Consider the following 24,568-nt stretch of genomic DNA (forward strand, 5'->3'; position numbering starts at 1 on the left):
TTGGACTGCTATGATTTACAGGTAGGTCCAGTAACACAGGCCTATTGTGCCTTGGGGGATTTTTGGACTTTATTTCATTAGAGTCAAACATTGTGTTGCCATGGTTACTAATAATAATACCCCAGAAAAGGAAAATTTCTGCGTCTGTGTACCGGCTACACAAGAAAATGTGTCTCCTACACTGGTAACAACTGGGACCAGAGCAACTTTAAGTCATTATCCAGCTAAAAAACATCCAGCTCCCTTCTCATCACTTTTTTTTTCTAATTACAACCATGATTCTGCTCTGCCACAGGTTTTTTAGCAGCCACGGCCAACTTCTGTTGCAATTATGAAGTGCCACAGTGCAGGCTTTGGGAAACCTGTTGGGAAGAAAAGAGACACTAGATGTGATTTTTGTTTTGCTCCCAGCAACACAGTGTTCAGCAGTCAGTGTGTGACATCCACGGCAGATGAAGCCACCTCCACAATCCCCACTGCCAACATCACAGCAAACAGTGACGAATCTGTGTTGGAGAGCAATTATTTACATCAGCCACCAGAGTAAATAGATTGACAAATGTTTAACTCATCCTGTTCTGCTTTACAGAAATGCATGAAAATCAAACTGGCAAACTTGCTGAGGTTTAATAAGGTCTGCCTGCATGTGTTTTGCTTGGAAAAGTCGCATAAAAAAAAAAAAAAAAAAAAAAAACTCACGGAACACAACCCGAGCAGTTGACAGATGCAAGCTAGGACACCAATGCTACCTGATGCCATTGTTGCACTGTGTCATTGATAGATGCACTGCACCTCTTCTCCCAGCTGGTTGATATCAAGCAAGAGCAGGAGAGAAAAGCAAAAGATGCAGCCCTTAGAGGGATAATTGGGAATTTAAGTAGGAATTAGTCAGAAGTCAGAAAACCTCATCCGTATTCATGTCCATATGCTGTCTTGAGGAATGGTGAATCGTGAGGTTAGCTTGGCTCGACTCCTGCATGTGCATGTGATAAAGCAGCACTTCTACCAGCTAAATATCTCAGAAGATTAGTGACTGGTCTGACTAATTTAAAGCACATATATTTTTTTTAATGTTAGCTTTACCATTAACATCATGGTGAGAAACTTCCAATCAACCTCTTCTTATGATGCACGCAGCCACTTCAAATAAATATGTTTGAATTTCAGTATAAGCGATTCCTACTTTGCATGCATATTTGAAAACATTTAGTATGAAAAACTGGTTAGATGAGTACAAAATTAAAATCTTGACACTGCATTTATTCTGTCTGCAACTTGCAGAAACTGACAACAGAGACCTCGCTCTGCAACAGTAAAAATAAAAGAGAACACTCAGAAGTTTATCTGAGAGCAGGGACTAAAAATAGTTTAGTTGCATGCAAATGTAAGATTAGATGGTGAAAATCAATGTGCAACTTGAGCACAGATTAAAAAAAAATGTGTATGTAATCATACTGCAAATAATGTAAACAAACATCAGCTATAATCACACGTTGCATGTAGGCACAGCAATTATGCCTACTTCAATTACAAAAAGAATTCTATCAATGTAGTAAGATAACATTGTTTACATGAGCTGCCTTTGCTTTATTGCCTTGATCACATTACGGCTGTTACAATTCAATTAACATGTAAATGTGGGAGCGAACATAACTTGCAGAAAGGCAGCAAATGTGATATTTGGGATGGTGAAGTAGACAGAATGTCAGCCATGCTGCTGCAATCAGCACGCTCTAGCTCATACTTTATTAGGTTAGTATAATGCTTAATGTGGGAAGAAGGTTTTCTTATGATTCTCATGTTCTTACAGTAAAGTCTCAATGAAAGTCTGTGTGTTTCACCTGCAGATGACGCGTATTCTCTGTTGGCGTAGCTTCCCTCATGGCAGTCTCCTACTGGACTATTTGCTATTTAGCAGCAATAAGTGGAGTCACATTCCAGGATGCGGCTCTGACATGTAGCTGTCAGCAGAAAACTGTGCAGAGATCACATAAAGCCTCTTAAAATGCTGTTTGCCTCTGCACTGTCAGCTCTGGTACAGCGTGAACCCTGCTCTCGAGGGCAGCTTTTTTGAGACAGCTTTCTACGCCTTCAGCCGCTTCCATGCAGATTTGTAGGAAAACAGGAAAAAAAGGGAAACCTTTGTTATGTTTTCGCTGGAACGGTGCTGCACACAGTTATTTGCATAACAACAGTGTCACTCCTTCTACAGAAGCCGCCGTATTTAATATTCAGTTCCGAAAAATCATGCACAGAAGTTGTAACGTATTGCTCTAGGAGGAAGACTGTGTCATAATTTAAACCACCATGATTTGTTCATGAGGTGCTTGTTTATGAGTTTTGGTGCTGAAATGTGAAATCCCCACATCCCAGCTCAGTGCCACCGAGAGTTTGGTCCAACCTTTCAAGTCACCCGGCCTTGATCTTGGAGTCTTGTTAACAACCGCTGCTCGCGCACGCTCCCAAACACAAACACGCACGCACTTCCTCGCCGAGGAGTCAAAACAAAAAGCTCAGATTAATATTCCAAACACACTCTACCTGTGAGCGGGGTTCACAAGTCACAGGACAGGAACAGGGGTTTAACACCTGCTGCACTGCTCAACAAATGTCAGGTGAAACACTCATTATTTGCATTGCATAATTACTTGATTATGCAAGCACTTGTTAGTATCACTACCACAGAGCAGCCACTGTTTTACATTCAAAAGGGTGCACATAAATTATTTGTTTGTCCTGTGTGTGTGTGTGTGTGTGTGTGTGTGCATGAGCCAAACTGTTTGCCAAGGCAGTCTGGAGGTATAACGTCCTTGAGGGCTGCAGGTTGTTCCCTGTTCAGAATCGATGGTCCTAATTAATTTCAGGCGATCATTAACATCTTCGTCTATACAAACATGTACTTTGGAGAACGATGCTCCGCCAAACCATCCGAATCCCATCTGCGTTTAATGGCTTTAATTGATCTTAATAATCCTCAGTAATTTCCTCTGAAATGCCAGTGATCAATATAGTAGTTGCTGTGATACCAGGCGTAGAGTTTTGATGGAGCAAACCTGGAGAGCGGTGTGTTTGCTGTCAGTAGCAGATGGAGCTCTATAGAATGGATATGACTGTAGATTTAAATCCTTAATTAAGAGCATGTGTTCATCAAAAATGTCCTCTACCAGGCTACAGAAGCGATAAACTTGACATCCATCAGTCAGCACAAGCAGATGAATAAAATGTGCTACTCTGGAGGTTTTTCTGCTCCCCAATACAGGCACATCCACCGAGCCTTGAAAGGCGGAGGAGCGTCGCTATGACAAGTCTGCCCCTTCGAGATGTGAGTCATTTGCTCACGAGTGGTGGTATTTACCCCCGCTTGCATCTCTCTGCTCTCATTAGTGAAATGCAAGCGATACTGACTGCAAATATGCTGAGGTCATGTCGAGGTGTCACTGGAGTGAACGTCTTTTAAGACTTACATAACGGAAGAAGCCTCAAAAAGCCTCATTTGCTGCTTTGTTAGGAGCAACACTTGACTGTAGACGGGCTGTCTGGTTATCCTTCATCTTTGAACCGAGAGAGCCTTTTAGTTTATCGCTTTGCCTGTGATTACCACGTTCATGCCACAGACAGCTAAACGCAGAGTAATTAACTCAACCGTTCTATATTGAGAGATGTACAGGAGTCTTCCTCAAGGTTTAATGGTAATGCGGTGATGAGGAGATCCATTAACAACAGCAAGGAGAAGATAAGGCCGAGTGGGCCGATTAAACCTCACATCAGCCTCATCTCGTGCAGCATAACCTTGGGACAGACTCCATTATGCTGCCCCACCACCCTCTTGCCTTTCGCCATATAATGTCAAACTGAAAACTCTGAAGTCTGTCAGATTCCTGCTTAATTGCCCTCCCCGTTTCCTAATGGCTGGCTTAGCACCGTACAACGTTTGCACAATTAACATGAGCAGCGACGGGCCTCTGCAGAGTCTTTTTAATTAGAGAGAGGGTGCAGAAGCTGTGGCGGCACGTCCACTGCCGCTGATCGCCAGAATAATGAGTCTCTATCTCCCCGAACTGAGGTCACAGCACACGGCCAAGTGGACTTCCTCCTCCTCCTCCTCCTTCTGAAGCTGCACACCGACACTGAATGTAATGAGACAAGAATCCATCTTATTCGTCTCTCCTGCTGCTCAGATAGAGGTTTTAATACAAATGTTTCTTTCTCTTCAAATCGTCACAGAGAGGAAATCGCTGTTAATTGGATGCACTGATGATGCAATAGTACACATTCGGTGCTCTTCTCTAACTGTTTTCGTGTCGGATGTGCTTGTGCAAGTGTGTTTATGGATTACACGTGTGTTGTCTTGACACCCAGCTCCTAGCACTGCCAGGTACGTTCATTAGCAGGCAGAGCAAATAATGAGCACAGCAGGCCTTCAACACACATAGCAACAAGGACAACACAAGCTGAAAAACATGTTCATTCTCTACTGGGACACCCTACAGTACATAAGGAATCATCAGGCACCGAGCTGAAAGTGGTGTGTTTATGTGAAAGTTTGTCTTTGAGGCGCTAGGAGATTTTACCACCTTCACTCGGCGGTGCGATTTCCAGCCAAGCTGTTACCCAGAATGAGAGTAAATTACCAACACAACAGCAACTCCTTCCCGCAGGGTTGCCTATTCCTCTGATGTTTATGTTGGCATGCAAATAAATGAGGCTCCGCACGCCCACAAGTCCAACACTGTCATTAGAGCAAACACTGTTAACTGACAAAAGTGTAGTTGAATAAGTGTTGTTTGTTGCTGTGTGGGCGTGCATGAATGCCTACCGACTGCACATATTGTGAGAGTATGGTAGGGACCTGGAGCCATCTGGGCATAAGTAAGCTTTGTTTAATTTCAGTGGGGAGCTAAAACACACTGACAAATATGTTTTTCATCTGTGAAATGTCCCAATTAGTATGCATCTTTGCCATGACCATTAAAAACAAAAACAGATCTAAGAGAGCTGCATCCAGATCGCTCTTTATGTAATGGGTTTGTTTTAAAAATAATGACTCGTTATCAGATTTTTTTTTTTTAACTTGCAAATGTCATTATCAGTATCAAGAATGAATTAGTAGATTTAAAGATACATGAATAAACAAAACGAGAGACACAAATAATGGTACATGGTACATTCCACTGTCCGGCAGTGGAATGTACCATTTCTAGCAGATGGTCATACAGCACAGCTTTGTAAGACACTGCTCTGAATACATACTGAATATACTGGGAGATCAGACCCTTCCTCAACTATGAAATACTTGAGTTCATTATCAAACATTAGTTCTTAGCAAAATCAACAATATCAAAAGTGTAGCACATGAGGAGGATGCAGCTACTTTATCACATTTTCTCCCAAATGTACAGTATATTTATCTTATCCTCCGTTTTGATCTGTATTTCTAAGTGTATTCTCATGGTTGTAACCTTATTTGCATACTGTCAATGATTGGTTTTTGTTACACCAAACCTTAACTTGCAAACTGAAGACCACAAGCTGCATTTTTGAGGTTATAACAACTCATAACGACATGTTAACGGTTTGAGCGACTGCAGAAACATGGCGGACTCCGTGGAAGAAGACCCGCTCCCTCTGTAGATATGAAGAGCTAACGAAAACACGATTCTCCGATACACACTAATGAAAACGTAGTTACGGCTATTATGTTTCATCTGGACATTTAACAAACTCCTGGCAAAAGAATCCTGCTGAAGAAAAAAACAGAAAAAAACAAAACCTCCTGCAGGAAAATAAAGCTTGATAGAACAATTAAAGACGAAAGAAATAACGTGGAATTAATGTATTACACAGGGCTAAACCTATTCCCCAATTTGTAATTATTGTTTTTAATTATTTATTTCTCTTTCCATTTGACCATTGTGTTTAATCATTCATTACTTAATTTATTTCCCAATAAGACAGCTTTGGTCCTTTGTGACAAAGCATTTTAAAATTAATGGGTCTCTTTTCAAGCAAAATTTCATGCATGCCTGAGTGTTAATTGTGTACGTGTTCATGTGTTTGTGTGTGTGTGCGTGTGTGTGTGTCCACACGCACGAGCAGGCAGTTGGGATGCGGCAGTAACTGCTCGTCTCCCAGGGGAAGTTGTTGTTTTTAATATTTTATCCGCGGATGTGGTGAAAGCTAAGCGGACGTCAAGCTGCTGAGCAGCGACAGCACTCAAATCTCTTTACACTCGTCTTGCTTCCAGTCAGCACTTCGCTCCTGCTAACGTCAATCGCAAAACCAGACAGAAGCCTTCACTTGACTGCCAAACACATTCTCTCAGCGACTGTGATTAGTGACAATTCAGACAAAAACATCCTCAGCATGTAATTGGAAAAGTAGCGAAAACGAAGTGACGCTGTCAGAGATAAAACTGATGACCACTGGGACATGTGACATTAAACACGAAATCAAATCATTAGCTACGCCTAAGCGGCTCTCTGCACAGGCAGCAGATGAGGCTGAAAAAGGAGCAAACACGTGAATGTATGCACGTTTTTACATCGTCCAGCAGATGACTTCATTGCATTACAGAGATGATTACAAGGAATAAGACTTTTAAGATGGAGACAAACTGTATAATTTATTATAAGGGAAGACTCTTCTACTCACGGCTGCTTATCACTGAGGAAACCTGCAGACCATTTCCACTTTGAACATGATCCCACAAATGAAACCTGATCATAAAGTAACAGCACCTAATTCGACAGACATCACTGTTTCCTTGCAGCAGACCTCAGCGACTCAATGGAAACTGTATAATGTCACTGAGCTGTTTACTTTGTCCACGAAGGAGCCACCTGCAGGACTTCAGGGGTGAATTAACAATTAAAAACCAGCAGCGTTTAAAAAGGTTAGGAGTTAAATATTCCACATGGCCACGAGCTTGCAGCGGCTGAGAAATGCCATCAGCATACTGATTAACATTGCCTGTTTATGGGTCTTTGGTCAATATATTTTCTCAATTAACCTTCACCACATTAGCCAACAAGGCATTTTTGCCTCTATGCTAATTCTTGCACTCGTGCATTCAGACTGGGAAAATGTCCCCTTAAACAGTACAGTGCTGTGTAGTTCATTCTTTAATGCTTGAAAGTAATTAAGGCCGTCTATCAAACTCATGAGATCATCGGATTAATAAAAAAACAGAAGCAGGAGACTTAAAGAAAATAATAAAAACAAATAAAGGACCACCTGGTGGCACATAAATACCAGATTCAATGAAACTGCAATCACTTTCGCTATTTAATGCATCTCTGACAGGTTGGATTGCCATCTGATGTCAAAAAAGGCAAAGCAGGAATGCAACCATGAACCACTGTTGACAGATTGCTCAAAACACCTCAGCAAACGCACAGCAGCAGACATTTTGGCCATGGCAGCGTGACTGTAAGCCAACACGCGCAATACCAGGACCTGAACCTGAAGCAGTTTTAAATGAATCCAGCCATCACAAATGTGATTGTCATCCAGTAACATGTGAAACTCTCACATTTTAAAAAAGCCCATGCAGCGAAGAGGAAAACATTATCTGAGCCATTCGTGCCTCACAATCACTCAAACATTCACCAGCTGACGTCGTGCAGGTGTTCAGCACAGACAATACAACCTGACGCCACCTCGAACTCCTCGTCACCTGTTCGGCTTTTGGTATTGTTGATTTATCTGAGATTTAATGTTCATGTGTCTGCTCGTTAGAGGGGGTTTTCTCTCCTAGCAGAGTCCCTGTTGACTCTTTGAGAGCTTCCTCCACCAAATCTAGCTGAGTGAACATTTGCAATAACAGGTCACTTGCTTGACATGTCTCTGACGCTAAAAAGGTATAAATACAGTCACCTCCCATAGCTGCACACAAAGTGTGAACGCCTCCCTGTATCACTAAGCAGGCTGTGATGTGGTTGCACATGATAACAGCAATTGAAAGTAATAATCTCAGAGATTTTCAATTAAATAAATGTCCGCATCTATTGCCAAATGAGGTAACACGATGGTGACTGAGCTTGTGGCCAACTGATGAACACTGATGCATTTGCAGCATCACAAGCTGAGTGACGGCCCAACATTACTAGAAGAAATGCTGCATTAACTGACTGCTAATGCAAACCAAACATTCTGCACATTAAAAGCATTAAACTGGTGAAATTATCATGATGTTGTCACAGGGAGCGCAATGTGTCAGCGAGCTTTACACTCGCAGCTATCGTGGCACACAAGACGACGGCCATTTTCAGCATTTTCTGACAGCAAATCAGTTAGAAATACTGAAGGGAGTAATGAGACAAGAAGGAGATGAGTGAAGGAAAAAGGCCGGTTGTTTGTTTTGCTGTGACCTGTTGTATTAAACCGTATTTGCGTTACCATCACTGACTACAGGTGTCGCCTAATTAAGCAGGACTGAAAAGTTAAGGACTACGTCTTTGAGTGACACTGAAATTAACCATCTTTAACTGACAAAATATCTCCTTATGTGTGTTTGTGCTAATAAAGTTCTTAGCTGTTAGCACAAATTTTCACTGGTATGTTTTGGGAGTTACTAATCATTATAAGATGCAGCAGCATGACCTATTTAGATTTGCATGTAGCTCAGGGGAGGCATGATAGATGCAATCAGATCTGTGACCTGGCTAAAAGAGACAACTTGTTCTTTTTGCAGCTAAACTACATTTGTGGCCAAAACGGGGCTGTTCCTGTCTGCTTTTAAAGGCACGTGGTTACACCGACAGGCCACCTACTTTATTTCCTCCAAAGACGACAGGGAAGACACCTGTAGCATTCTGCTGACTCTCACAGAACTCTAAATGGAAGTCTTAAAGGTTTCATGGGGCAACTAATAACGTGAATAAAGTCCAGAACAGCTTTAATGTTCGTTGATGGATTATTCACCCTCTGGACTGGAGGGATGACCATTATTCTTTCTAAAGATATACCCTCCTTTGTCGTTTTGATGATATTGGTGGGCGCTGTCTAACATGTTGATATAAAATTGGAGATTTGGTGTAGGCCACAGCATGTGATTCATATCCTTTTTTAACTCATCAACTCATTCTGCCTTTCATCAGTGATTTAATCAGGTTTTTCCTTTAAGGGTATAAACTTAAAAAAAGTGTATTGAACCACATCTGGATTTGGAGTCTAAAGGGGGGCAGATGCTCTGGCGACAGCACTCACTTGGACACCAGGGAGAAGGCTTCAGCGCACACGGCCGGACATGGCACCAGCTTGATCATCACGTGTTCGCTGGCGGCCTGAAAATGCACCCGCGTCACCTTCTCCAGCACTGAGGCCAGGGTGGCCACATCGCCGGCCTTTGTGCTGGGGTCTCCGCCTGCTGTGTCCAAGATGTTTCCGCCGTGCACCACCAGCAGCAGCACGTGCGTCTTACATTTCCTCTGCAAAAGGGTGAAAAAAGAGAACTTAAAAGGAGAGACTCAAAGGGAGGAAGGGATGGGGCGGCATTTCGGGAAAGCAGCGGCAAGACAAAGAAACTGGGTACTTCTACGTGTTCTTGGCTGCAGGTGAATGTACTGAAAAGCTGTTGGTAATGATCCCACCTCTATGTCCTCCAGTCCTTCAATGCTGCTCTGAGGGGCACAGCGTGGACCACCCAGCTGGTAGAGGCCGTCTGTATTGGATGAGCAAAGGGTAGAAGCAGGAAGTGGCAGGAAGGTAAAGATGGAGGAATAAAGAGAGAAAAGGGGAAAGAAAGGGTCACTGCAGGAGCCCCTTGACCCAGCCGCACCAGAAACAGATGCATAATTGGACAACGATCTGTGAATATGGTCAATATTACTAACGCCTCTTCATCTCTCTTCATTCGTACTCTGAGCGGGGGGAACGGGTCTATGCACCCACAGGCTTAAAAGGCACAAGTGAGATTCAGAAGTCGATACTGGCAGTAAACAGCAGGAGCGTGGTTGTCTCTCTGCTGCAGCATCTATAGCCATCACATGTGGCTTTTAAATAGCCATGGACGTCTTTTCTACAGACAAAAGACGAAAGGATGACAACTAGCAGCTCCTCTCCCCCATCTCTCTCTGTGGCGCAGCATATCATGGGAACCCGGCCAAACTCATTACCCTCTCCGGAAGCCTCTGCACGCTGTGTCATCTTATTCCTGAGATCTCTCCTGTCTCTCTTTCTATTTTCTCTCTCCTGGCTCAAGGCACGGCTCTGCGCTTTGCTCGCTCGCCCGTTGTTTATTTGGCCTCCTCGTCTGGGACCGGCTGTCATGGGAGACTCTCACAGACTCACGCACTGTCATCTCCCCTCCACTCCATTCCCAGCCCACAGCCTGCCTCCGACTGCCTGCTTGTCTAGCACTGCTCAGCACACACAAGGGACTCAGCACACTGAACTATTTTGGTCACAAAGTAACAGGAAATCAATGGCGGGAGGTTTTCTTTTCTCTGAAAGAGGGGGGTAGGGCAGAAAAGTTCCTCCAAAAACCTTGTAAAGTCTTTTAGAGTGCAAACACTGCAGGAGAGGTGAAACAATGTGGGATTTGACAGCGGGCAGAAAAACTGCCTTGTTTGATCTAAAGGCAGTTGTACCTATTTGTGGGGCTGGTTTGAAATTGAAAGGCATTAGATTGAAACCCAATTCTTTTGATGGGAAGACACTGATATACCTATTTACAACAGAGCTGCAACAATCAGACATTTATATATTATATTCGCTGATTTCAGTTCCTCCAGTCTGAGGATTTCCCGCTTTTTCTGATATTTTAAAGATTATTTGATGGATTAATCAAACTCCAGATTAACAAATGATGAAAATAATCGTTAGTTGCAGCCCTCATTTATTATAAATGCTATATATTTGACAGCGGTGGGAAAAATTAATTGTTTTACAAGTCACAAGTAAGTGTCAAGGTTTGGCTTCGACGTCCAGAGTCACATCCAAGTCTTAATATCATGTGTTAAGTCTCAAACAAACAATGTTTGTCTACGCTCTTCTCTGCACTGACTAACGCTCCTTTGCCTCCAATTGTGCAACATGATTGGCTGCTGTATAATTGGTCATCTTTGACTCGGGGAGGATATCATGTCATCCCAAATCAAAAGGCTTAAGAGAGGCAGAGTAACGAGATTCCAGTCACGAGCAGTGTGTCATTACACATTTCAAATGACATTACAGTTAATAATCAGTTGCTTTGACACTGAAGGACAGGCTTAGAGTCAGATGGTGGGTCAGTTCGGTCCCATTCAGCGGACAGACTGGAAGGAGATGTAAACGAAGGACAAATAGACAATGAAAAAGGATATAGAAAAAAATCAGTTTTATGTGCGTGTGTGTGTATATATAAAAGGAGTATAAAAATAATATTACCTTGAGATGGATGGTTCAGTTTCACAATGAAAGAGTTTGAATTGCACAAAAATAAGATATAAATAATAACATACAGTGCTTTTGTACTATTGCACAGTAGAAAACATACAACATAGTAAAAATATATAATTGCAGTAAAAATATGTAATATTACACAAGATTGTTGCACAGATGTGCTTTTTTCAATGAACCTTGCCAACACCAGAGAGACGTTTAGTGATTTAAAGTTGAGCTGTTTTTGTTGGGTCTTAAGTCACCAGATAAATAAGTTCAAAGGTCTGAAATTAAAAAATATATGTATATATATATATATATTTAAAAAAGTATACATTTCAAATCAAGTGATACCAACATCTGCACTGGAGCACCTTCAAATAGAAAACATTCTACGTGGGCAGAGGGCACTTTCAAGTTAAGACCAATCTTCTAGAAATTGCTATTTGATCATTTTCACACTAACAAAATTCCCTGAAACAGTGTGTTTGTGTGTGTGCGTGTGCGTGTGTGTATGGACTGAAAGCCAAATAAAATTATTAGGTGGTTTAGTGCAATGCCTTACAGCAAAAAGCTGAAATAGGTTTCACAGACTACAATTTCTGTGGCTGATTGGGTGAAATATGACTTCTCTGTTTTGGGAGGCAGGAAATGCTATAGCGGTAGTTTAGATTTCTGGCGCCCCGAGAAGCTTCACATTTATGGATCGTGATTCAGTCCCAACTTTATCTTGAAGGAAGTTCAGTTTAGTAAGTGAAATACAAAGGTGAACAACTCTTTTATCACGGAAGACATGAGAAAAGACAATAACAGTGCGTTCAAACATGCACTCACTCAGTCACAGCCAAACATAGCTGCCAAACAGCAGCAAACAGCTGCATTCAGCAGATTGCTGAAGAGACAGTCAGAGGAAATAGCAGAGCTTCGCACACCTCATCATCTGTGAGAGCAGCACACATGCTGGTCTGCTCCTGAATTCGGAGATAAGTAAGACATTTGATTGATATTGGAGCAAACTGACAAAAGCATCTTTCCGTTAGCGCGGCTTAGCGATATAAACTGGCTTCCTGCGGTTACGAGGCCGATTTTTTTTATCCTCCTGCAGTAGATTTGTGCTGCTGCAGGGGGAGTCTAGCAATCCAGCAAGTCTTTTGTTTTCTTTTCTTGTGCTTCCTCGCTGAGGTCTGAGTCCTGCCAGTCAATATGTGCTCTGTGAAGCTTAGTGGAATTTAGCAGCTCTCGCTCTGTGCTCATTCCCTCCAAACAAATGACCTAACCTAGAAAGCACCCTGTGGAAAGTTGACAGTGCCGTAGTCCAGCAGCAGCACGGCCACTTCCAGTGGCTTAAAGCCCAGGGAAGGCAGACACTCACAGCCACTACTCCCACTACACCAACGCATCTGTTATAATGCTTCATATTTCCGAGAGAGAGGAAGAAAAAATTGACCCCAGAAAGAAGGTTGTGAAGATGAAAGGGCTCTCCAGAGAAGTCGACTCGAGCTGAATAAGAAAGGATGAAATATTGATGTATTGATCCCTGTATGGATCCCTCTTGTGTGTCATTCTGTCCGTGTTACTGTGATTTAAAATGTCATTTTCCCATAAAACTCAGCGCTGTCTCTTTTTCTCTCCAGCACGCGAAGCGTTTGTTTGCTGTTTCACTCGCCTCGGCCTCTTCCTGTCAGGTCTCGACACTTCTTTCACCGTCATGAGCAGATGAGAGAAAAACAAAAGCGGGAGGATGACAGTGAAAGGCAAAAGACTGCATTCATCATCAGGAAGATTGGCTTCCAGACTACGGATTCAAATCTTCCCAGGGAGTATGAAAATGGCAAAATGCCCTCAAAGTTTCCTGCCTGCTGGAGTGTGAATCAACTCATTAGAGAGCTACAGTATCATGGTGAATTATCTGTGTTCCTGGGAAGACGTCCACAGAAAACAGCAGCGTTGGCTTCTTCTTGCAGATTACTTTTGCCTCTAAATCTTTTCCTCAATTGAACAAGACATGCTACGTTTTCAAGAAGCAGAAAGAAGAAATTTACAATGCAGAAATAAGTCCCTGATTACATTAGTGGGAGTTGATTATGAATACCCTATTGTAAACCAGTGTGGGACAATAATCTATATAAATGTATGTCATTATAAAGAAATCATTGGTGGTAAATACACTGCAACGGGCTCATAATATTATTAAGTGTCCTTATGGCAATAACCAGCTCTGGCAATGAGGTAGAGCCCCTCTGGGCTTCAGCCACTCACTCAATTCACATGACAACGTCAGAAGAACGTGACTTGTCCTTTTTTTTAACCTTGTTTTTGTCTCGAGAATCTCCTGAGAAAAACATCTGGATCTTAAGCAGCTGCTGAAGATGCTCCGCTATGTTCACCAGCTAGCTGCTAACGTTAGTCATTGCTCTACAGGTAGTGAGTACTCAGTAAAAACAATGCCGAAGAGAGCAGTGAGACTGAAGCAAAACAGTCAAGTCATGGGCCGTAAAAAAAAATGAGCTGAAAGATGCTCAAACGTCCGTTGAGCGCAATTTTTCAGGGTCACTGGTGGTGAAGTTCAGCCCTAGAAGCAGTCAAGCTTAATTGATGGGAGAATCTGAAAAGCTCGATGCAACTTCAATTTTTCTCTCAAAAAACTGGCTTCTCTCACGCAGAAATGAAGAATATTTTCCTAAGAGCTAGTGCACGATCAGATCTGAATCTGCAACAGGTTTTTATGTTTGTTTATGATCGTTTCGGCTAATCTGAAATAATTTTACAACAAACTTTCTCTGCAAATCATTATCAGCCATGTACAGTAACCACTGGAAATAATACATGGTCTCTATAGAAAGAATTATTTTTTGTTCGTGTGTAATATTTGAAAAAGGGGAATAAAAGGGTCATCGTGATTACATGGACTGCATGCATCGTAGACCACTGGGCAATAGGGACTCATCTGAGGAAGAGAATATAATGAGGGTTTATGTGATGAAAATATGAGTGAATTTTCTTAGAAGAGGTAAGATGCTGGGGGAATCATCTAGAGAGGTGAAGAAGTCATGCACCACTTTGTTGTGATTCGAGAGTCTGTGCCGTTAAGTAGCAACAGGTTAGGGTGCTCATTTGGAGGATTGTTGTCCCCTGACTGGTTGAACAGCCATCTCTGACCCCTGGCACAGTACAGGCATGCTAACACGCTCAGCCATCTGCTCACTGCTGCTGGCATCAGGGTCTGTCGTGAGGCCCTACTGTGAAAAGACCCCAGGAGACGCCACCAGCTCCACTGCATGACAAACCTGCTGACCCACACAGACACACACACACGCCATAAGGAAATGCAGCACATAAACTTGGTCAAAGACACATATATATTCTGACACATGCACACATGCACACTCGCAGTCTATCCCTAACAATCCCAGCTGCTCCCTGCCTATATGCTGCGGCCGCTGTACTGCAACAAACACTCCCACACACACTAACACATACACAGCAGGCGGAAGTGAGGCGGGAGAGCCTCACTCAGTGACAAGACGTGCTGATCTGATATTCACTAACGGCATCCGTTTGCCCAAAAGCACTGGATCAAAAACCGAAAAAACCATAAACAGCTGCAATACAAACTATTGACAAATGCACCCTGAAATGTCATATAAATAATTGATGAAGGTGGAAGCAACAACTGCATGCAGATATTTTGCTCTAAAAGTAGGAGGAAAAAACTAAATCAGAGAATGCAAAGAGGGAAACAGAAGGGTTTGAAGAAGTGCAATTATCGGACATTTGGGCAACAGAAATAAAATGAAATACGATGAAGGTGTGAAAAACAAAAGTAGCACAGATGGAAGCAACAAGAATCTACCTTAAAGAAATAGTATGACACTTTCGGAACTAGGATTATTTGCTTCCTTGTAAAATCTGAAGCTACAGCCAGGAGATGGTTATCTTAGCTTAGCTTAGCATAAAGAGGAGGAAACTGCTATCACGGCTAAAGTCCTACCAGCACGTCTAAAGATCACGTCACATCTCGTTTGTCAGTACAAAATCCAACATCAAGAGGCGAGCCATGCCCCCCTATTTCCAGTCTTTATGCTGAGCTAATAAGCTAACAGTGGCTGTAGCTTCATATCTACCACAGACATGACATTTACTCACTGATGGGTCACTCACTGATACATATGCTTATGTAGCTAATTTAAGCAAATGCATATGAAAGGCAAATTCACAGCTCAGTGGATATTAAAGAGAAAATTGAGTTTCATTTATATAACCCAAGGTTATGCATTTGTCTTTGATGGTTTTGCATTTTCTCAAACATATGACTCATTATATCCTTAAAACCTTGACTCATATAATTAAAACTCCACCATGTGAACAAAAAAAAAAACTCAAAAAGGCCAACAGACATTATGCTGTGAAGAAATAGATTTAATTATTAATTGTGCAGCAAATGACATACAGCACTGTGCTGTTATGAAGTGTGATAAGTTGAAGGGTTTAAGTGCTATTGACCCATTTCTACCTGACTGGCAGCTGCATGCATTTCTGCAGCACATAAACACTGACGCTCGATAGACATTTCTAACGGGTCAAGGAAAGCGTTAACCATCAGCATGAGAAATCTATGTAGAGCTGAGAAGCTTCACGGGATTGTTCATTTTCATTTCATGCAGTCGCTCTCCCTCCACCTCCCTCTGTCTCTCCCCTCCTCCCGCGCCCCCACCCCTCCCCTCTGGAGCTCCAGGCGACGACAGTGTTGTTTGGGTGCGATTATCTTCTCTCAATGTGCGATCGCACAACATTTCTAACTTCATATCCTGTCAGACAAACGTACACATGTACACACAAATGCACATGTAATCACGCAACTACAGACAGACGACAGACACGAGGACAGAACAACAGAAACACAGACAGACGGGAGAAAAAGCCTCTAACAACAACGGTACAATTACTGCCAAGGGGCTGTAATAACAAAAGACGAGGCAGAACAATACTGCGGACGTAGAGAGCTGAGTCTTTCAGGTCAGTCACTCGTAATCATTACCCCACCTCTCACTCTTTCTTGTTTACCGTCTTTAATTATAATTTAGCAGAGAAATTGCTTTTGTCTTTGCAGCTTTCAAGCCTCTCTAAGCTGTTTTCTCTCCAAGAGAAAGAGAAAGCATTCATTTAATGGGAATTTAAGTGACATGACAACTGCGCCTATGCAAAGATTGTGTGTTAAAAATGACCACGAGGGAGGCAGCGGGCAGAATACAGATGAGTCTCAGACCTTAAATTTATGTTTTCTGTCACTCCCTCTTTGCGTGTGTGTCTGAATAGAGCTTCAGGGTGCATGCAGAAGAAAGCTGTGACGCGCCACAGAAAACAGGAAATCGGTCTCCCATTCAATATAATACACTTCTCTCCAGGTCACTTTGTGTGGAATTATATTCCCACCATATATTACATGTTGCTGGGAAAAAAAAGGTCCGTGTTGGGTTGTTTTTGGCAGGGCTTATCACTGAGTCATCTCCAAACTGTCTACTTCCACTGACGTGGCCAGTTTAGCTAATGTTATCCCACCTTGGCAGCAAGCACCGAGAAATCAGCCAAGTCAGAGTCAGTAGTTTTTGTTTATCACTTACGTAACGTGGCTATTTCAGGTTTGACTATATGATACAGCATCAGTCGGTGAATGAAGTGGAAAAAAAAAAGGTGGCGCTGCATAAATATACAGATAAGAGTGTTTGCATGGTGAACAGATGGAGAGCCTGACGTTGGAGCAGTGGCTGATGTAGGACGTCACTGAGCGGAGATGAAGAAGACGAGTACAGTGGAAAATAAGGGGCAGTTGTGCTTCAGGCATTCCTCTCTGCCACTGAGGTTTCCATCACCGTTGCTTCTACTGAGAGGGAAAGTGTTTACAGTCGCTCGTGGCTTGTGGAGTAATGAATGAAGGGAAGACAGAGAGGGGGCGATATAAGAACATGATGAGGTGATGTGACGGGAAGAGAGCGAAGGAACGGGGAGGCCAGAGGGAAAATGATGGTTAGAGGAGCTGAGGAGGACAAAAAGGAGAATGAAAGAATAATGGAGAGCAAAGGGGAGAGAGGTTATAAACCCAGAGATGCATCTGAGGAACCGACAAATGTATGTAATCAAAGGGAAGTGGATGTGACCACTCAACCGCTGCAGAGAGTAAGAGCAGTCCTGCTGCACCTCTAAGCTGACCCTTGTTCTGACCTGCACAACAACAATCCCACATAGTCTCCTTCTCCTCCTTTTATTTAGAACCACTGACAATAATTCATAAGCAAAGAGGTCAGTAAGTAAATAGGTGGCTTTAGCTGATTATTTGTTTGACAGGACAATGAAACATCATTCTTTACCTGCAACAGAGAGCGAGCTGACAAAATAGAGGCTGGAAACTCCACAGTATGTTCTAACGCCCAAATGCTACTGGAGTTTTAAAGGTCAACAGCAACACACAGTATGTGAGACAGTGTCTATAATAAATATTTGTCGATCACATAACTGCATGTATCTGTGAAAGGGGTCACTCAAGCCCAGAAATAGTTAGCACCCAACTGTGCAGTTCCCTTCAGCTTTATGGAGCTTTTATGGAGTCTTTTCACAGATTGATTTGGTCCCGCAACTCTGGCGCCCAACTTTAATGTTTTGATTCGCTTTCACCGCATCGCTTTCAGCCACAGCAGGCAGCTGTCTCCTGCAAGAAAGCTCTAGAAACCCACTGAACCGCTACCTGAGCAGACAGACAAAGTTAGCGACTAATTGGTGAACACAGTGGAGCGTTTAGACGCTAAAGAGACCAAAAATAGAGCTAAAAGAGATCAGGTGGCTGAAGTCCAAATGAGTGCTAATGTTGCTCCATGTCTGCAGGACCCTGAACCCCGACATCAAGATTGAATCTGGCTGCAGAGGCTTATTGCATCTTCCCTTCCCTCACCTCCTGTCACCTCCTGTCTATCACTGTCTAATGAAGGCGTGAAATGCACCAGGAAATGATTAAAAAAAAAAAATCTTTGACATTTCTGCTCTGCATTATTAGTTGCTGGTCAGCATATTCACTGATGCAGGCGCACTGATATATCTGTGATGAACTAAAATCACATTTCTGGTCAAACCTGTTGAGCACACTGATTCTCTGTGCAACTCAACAGGTTGAAAACATCACACGATTCTGGTAATATTCAACCGTCTTGAGCTTATTAGAGGATATCTGCACCTCTCTGACCAATCCGTTCCTAATTTCCCAAAAGATTTCAGCCACTTCTGTTGCAGTAGCTGTTGTTGCTGTTGCTTTAAGATCTTTTTTTGTTGCTACGCCCGGCTTTGCTCAGCTAAATTTATGTCTAATATTCCAGTGCCTCCGTGAGTGTAGGATGTAAACAAACAGACAACACAGAACCTCAGCAGGCATATGCACATTTGTATGCAGCACCACGTTTGGGAGTGTTTCTATTTTGGGTAACTTTGACTTTGTTGCATGAGAGACGGAAAGAGGGAGAATGCCATTACCATCACTTAGACAGTCCAGGTGAAACTCTCAACAGCATTGTGTGGGAATAAATGTGCAGCAGTCCCAGTATTTTCTTTCCATCTCAGAGAGTCTTAAATACCGTAGAACAAGAGATCACAGAGCTGAATTCAGCGTCTGATAATAGGTTTGTTGGAAAAACAAATTTACGTGGCATTAGTCGCGTTTGCACACATGCTTTGCCGTTTCAGTCGCGTGGCGTGATTGAAATGGAAAGCACCTGCTGTATGAGACACAGCTTCACATTGACTCAATTACAGTGGGAACATCTAATCTTTGCCACCCTTTCTGCTTCACAAAGAGGAGTGGACAGCGTACTCGTATGTTTGTTCGTGAAAACAGTGGATTTTTTTCATGCATCACACAAGATAAAGACAGATGATCTCAGTGGGTGTGAGTCTGGGGAAACTGGGGGCACATGCAGTTTTAAAGAAGAGACGCTGTGTGACCATGTAATAATGTCTCGGGTCAGCGTCTCCCACTATGCCCACCAGCTTTAGACCCCTGCAGACACCATATACATCACACGCTCCATTTAAGGTTAAAAAAAATCTTTTTTTTTCAGCGGGCATTGAGTGTACTTAACACCTCAAGCACCACTGACGTGTATGTACCAGCTCCAACAATGCAAGAACCAACAGCTCAACAGTGACTGAGGACAGTGGCAGCAGGAAGCTCTGAACTACATAACCCTCCCTCCTATCCAATCAGCAGCTGTCTGAAGTCACCTTTATGTGTGCTTATATGTGTGTTTTTAAATGGGTTTGTTTGCATCGATGTAACTTTACTCAGAGTGTACCTGCTTATAGCTGCCGAACAGCCACTCATTTGATTAACAAAAGATTAATTTACATCATCTCCTTCAAGTTCTTAAGCCTGCAATAGCAGATGATTTTGGGGGGCACCAGAAGCAAGCTGTGAACACGACACTGACATAATATAAAGTTGATACGGTGAACGGTAGCCTCTTTACACGTTCAGCAAACACAAAGCAATTTAAGCAATAACTTGGAGTCCGGTTTGTATTGACCTGATGAATTTAAGTGCAAAATTCGCTCCTTAGAGCTCTGTTTTTGGTCTCCACCAACTCCTGAGGGAAATGGCTGGCTCTGTGGCTGCTAAATGCTCCGCTGAACTCACCAGCTGGTTGCTAGCTGTGTCTGTTTGCTGTTTGATGCTAAGCAGGTAGTGCTGTAGTGGGTTTAACAGCTACCTGCTACAGCTGAAAACAAGCTGTGCGGTAAAGCCAGAACAATGAGCTGAACGTTGCCAGTCGGGTGATAATAATCTGTGGGTTCATCATCCATTATGGCACTTTAGCTAAAAGATGCGCATTTCATGAGTCAAAAGGACACAAAAATATAGTTTTTAGAATAGGTGAGGATCATCTTAATTGAATTCTAGCTTTATACATATAAAACTGAAAGAGTGATTATTCCTCTTCTCCAACATGTCATCATGAAGTGATGCCATCTTAGCGTGATCCCAGTGTGAGAAATTACACCACACGTTGCACTAAAAAGCGTTCTAAACTTCACACAAAGCAACGACGGACACTTCTTTGACATACATGTGACATCTGAGGAACGTATTAAAGAACAAGACTGCTGCTTTTCTATATTTCTACCGTTTATATTTATTTGTTTCCTTTATTCTGGCAGATGCTGGTGCTGCTAACATTATTCTGAAGCACTAGAATATCTCTGTACTTCACAGGTCATTACTGGTTTCGAGAGAGGTCTGCTGATGGGGTGTGCGGGGGGTGTAAAATATTCACAGTGTACCCACTTCTTCAGTTATCACCACATGACTTAGACCAGCATCCCTGCAGGACTGGATTCTTTCATCTCTGCAGGACTGGAGTACACTCCCACTGAATTGCAGTGATTAAAAGCGTCCACTCCAGTTTGTCAAATCTCAGAGCTGACCTTTACGATGAGAGCCGGTCTATTTATCAGTAAACAAAACCAGAAGCCAGCATGGCACTTTCATGCTATCAGGACTGGACTGACAGACGAGCTGTAAAGCATGTTATTATCAGTGATTTTGTCCTATATGGTTAAACTGATGCCAATTTAAAACCGCTCCGTTTCTATCACATGTTGTTTTATGATAGAGGGAAGCAGTGTATTATCTTTGGCTGATGAAGCAAAAGAAGAGAAACTTCGGAGTCCAGATTGTATCCAGACTGATTCTTTGAAGTCAGGACAGCAAAAAAAATCAGATCCAAGCCACATTTGGAGGTGGTTTGAATGTGATTGATTCTAATCAGATTTCTACAGATGCGTCACGGTTGGTGCCAGCATGATTGTTTGGACAGCGAGACGATGGGGCTCCATTTCTCATGCTTCCGGGTTAGAGCCACATCACCAGTGCACGTACTTAGTGACGCCTACAGGCCCTTTCAGAAACAACGTGATGTGAGCTGCGGTTTGTTGGCAAGCTTGCATCCAAACTTGAATCAGTTCGGGGGCGAGTCATTGGAAACGATGGGCTGCAGAGCACAGTGGTGCCTTCGTCGCCTTGTGCCTGAAAGCGCCTTACATCGTTACCACAGCAACCCGTGCAGATGCAGGCTGGTGATGTCTGAACACACAAATCCAATCCGATCACTCGCAATTAACAGCGCAGACCATCTGTCTTAAAGATCTGCTTTGAGAAACGAATCTGACTCGCCTGCAGTCTGAACAAAGCCTGAACAGCTTAAAAAACCTGATATGAATCTTTATTTGCATATGTGGCATAATGATCTGTATCACTTAACCTTCACACACAACTAAAACCCATAATGGAGAGTAAGAAGTTAAAAATATATTCCTGACTGCTGCGATCAAATTTTCTCTCACATGAAAGCCGATGCTGTGGGAGTTTGACTTCTATTAAAACCACTGATCTGCATGAATCCCAGCACTGATTCATGATCTTTAAAGGCACAAACTGAACTTCTCTTATTCTGTCTGAAAAATCTGGCGCTGTTAAATCTCTGGGCGATGTGTTAGTCAGTTACTGAGCTTGGATGTTCACGCCAGAGACTTTGATATGTTAAATAAATTCAATAACTTTGTCCCAGGAAGAATTCATTAGAATAATCACTTGATTTAATCTGTGTTGATGTCGAACATGAAAATCTGCTGGAATAGGATTGTTTCACCGCTGCTCTGTACAGGCAGCTGTCTAGTTTATTGTTTCGGATGATTCTTCTCACAACACACAAACACGACAGATGTAGATGTTCTTGATTTACTGAATTAGGAGAGAAGCTTATTCTCTGAGACAGGATCATGAAAAGTCGATCAACTGGGGCTCAGGCAATAAAAAAATTAACAGCATTTGCCACGTTGGTCCTCAGGGCCTTGAAGTAAGAGCATTGAGGGAGGGCAGACATTGCACTGAACAGAAAAGAAGGAAAGAGGGGAAAATCAAAGGAGATTCTGTTCAGGGAGCAAGGAAGAAAATGTTCCCATATTTACTTCTGTGGTGTCTCATTAGCTCATTTCCTTTAGGGGGAAAAGAAGAAAGAGCACAAGGAAGACGAGCGTCCACACATATCTGTGATCTGTGGTTTGTTTGAAATTTGATAGAAGGCTTAAACAGAAGTGAAAAATACTTGAACTGGAACTGCTGGAATTTTATTTAAGTGTTCAAGCGATGCTTTCGATGCACATAAATACTCTGCGGTGCAGAACGTTTCCAGCTAAATGCGCTTCCTCGGGCATCGCGGAGCACTGAGACGGCGCACGGAGCTGGAAATGCATCACATATCTGCATATTAGATCTCAGCCACCCTTATGTTTATCTCCTGCTCACTATGTGCTTCTGTTTATTCATGCTCATCTAAAGCATCAATCACCAAATGTTCAGCCTTTGCAAGCACGGAGGATCTAATCTCTGGGAAGTCCTTTTTCCTCGATTTGATATGAAACCTGTCGTACGTGACGCTTTTGATATTAACATGGTGTCAATTGGCTCGGCATAGTGTGAAAGGGTTAGTCATCACACCTCGATAAGATGAAATCAGACCCTTTCCACAACCCTTGTGGTCAAAAATGACTAAATGCAGCTTTAAATAGAAGCTACAGTCCACCATTATCATCATTCAGTGAGAGGCTCATTCCAGACAATCTGAACCTTCACATGTGAGCAAGCAAAATGCACACCTCGTCGTGCTTTTGTGTCTCAGAGTGATTAGAACTTGTGTGTGTGTGTGTGTGCATGAGTGTGTGAGACGTGTATTAGTCATGTTGCGGGGACATAAATCTGTTTGCACAGTCAAATCTGTGGGGACTCACCTTCTTTTTGGGGACAAAACAAGTCCCCATAATGTGAATCATTACATATTAGGGCGAAGCCCTGGGTTAAGGTTAGGGATAGTAATATGCAAGTAGTGATTAGGGTGAGTCTCCAGGAAATGAATGCAAGTCATTGTAATGTCACCTGAAGTGATGTAAACAAGAGTGTGTGTGTGTGTGTGTGTGTGTGTGTGTGTGTGTGTGTACCATGTGACTGGTCCTCCATGTGTCCGAGAGTTTCAATCTGCTCCACCAGGTCATTTGAGTTCCACTGACTCATGCCCAGCAGAATGGCGCTCTTTCCCTCCATAACATCTGCTGGGACACACACACACACACACACACACACACACACACACACACACACACACATACAGGAGTAAGACAGTGCATTAAAGATAAAATCCCGTTCCTCCCTCTGCATATCAATAATCCAAACTGATCAAAGCTGAACAACATGAAACAGACTGCACAGACCAAGAGTTCACTCAGCCAGGTGTGTTGATTTATTGTACCACATTATACTCTTAACAGGTGCGCTCACACGTTAGCTTTGTGGCACCTGTTAGGGTGGACTCTTTATCAGAGGGTGCATCCTAGCACTGGCTCTGATCTGTGCCAGATGGGTGTGGTTTCCACTCCATTTAAATTTGGCTTACCAAACGGTGCACGCTGCTTATGCCAACCTGAACGGACAGCTTAATGTGCAGTGAATAAACAAAAACTGCCACGTGACGGCAAACAACATGGCAAACAACGGGAGCCTGGCAAACACATGTCTTTCACATGGCTCGTCGTGGCTGAACACGAATGGAATAGCCACTGGCTGCCTTTGCCAAAACTTGCAGGCAGTGCAGAGATAAAAATGTAAATTTGGCCTGAGTGATGTTTACACAGACTAAATATACCCTAAAGACAGCAGTGTAACATGTTTATCAAGATGGCCTACCACATATTTATCTGTCTTTTCTAGTGCATCATCCTCCACGAGCAGCAATATTATACCTTCAGCCACACTACTGGCTGCTGTTTGGTTATTAGCTGATAAAGATTCAGTGTTATACGTGCTGCATCCTGTGTCGCCTGCACTCCATTTGAAGGTACCCTGTGGAGCTTCCTTGTTCAAACACTGCTAATTTTTACATCGGCTGTTTTCTGCAAAAACACAATGTGTAATGCACTGAAATCTGCAGTGTTTTTGTCCATGTTAACATCATCAAACAATCGTATTCTTTCCTACCCTTTGGTGGGACAGTTATTGAGACTTAAACACCATCAACCATGGATCAGTAGAAAAGTGTGAAACCATCGGCTGGAACATGTGTCCTCGCATATGTGATATCAGAGGCGAGATACAAAAAAACAGAAACTTGTTTATCAATAC

The 24,568-nt window shown here is 42.8% G+C and overlaps 1 protein-coding gene across 1 annotated transcript in view; it reads right to left on the reverse strand.

The window, feature by feature from the left end:
• The window catches only part of pitpnm3 (PITPNM family member 3), an 82,691-nt gene that overhangs the window by 28,095 nt on the left and 30,028 nt on the right, over window positions 1-24,568 (reverse strand). The window contains exons 3-5 of the mRNA XM_041940616.1: window positions 23,392-23,499; window positions 9,591-9,661; window positions 9,208-9,428 (exon numbers count right to left, since the gene is read on the reverse strand). Coding sequence (XP_041796550.1) covers window positions 9,208-9,428; window positions 9,591-9,661; window positions 23,392-23,499 — 400 coding nt within the window. The remainder of the gene's footprint in view (window positions 1-9,207; window positions 9,429-9,590; window positions 9,662-23,391; window positions 23,500-24,568) is intronic.

Source organism: Chelmon rostratus, chromosome 7, assembly GCF_017976325.1.
Source record: "Chelmon rostratus isolate fCheRos1 chromosome 7, fCheRos1.pri, whole genome shotgun sequence".
Taxonomy (NCBI): Eukaryota; Metazoa; Chordata; class Actinopteri; order Chaetodontiformes; family Chaetodontidae; genus Chelmon; species Chelmon rostratus.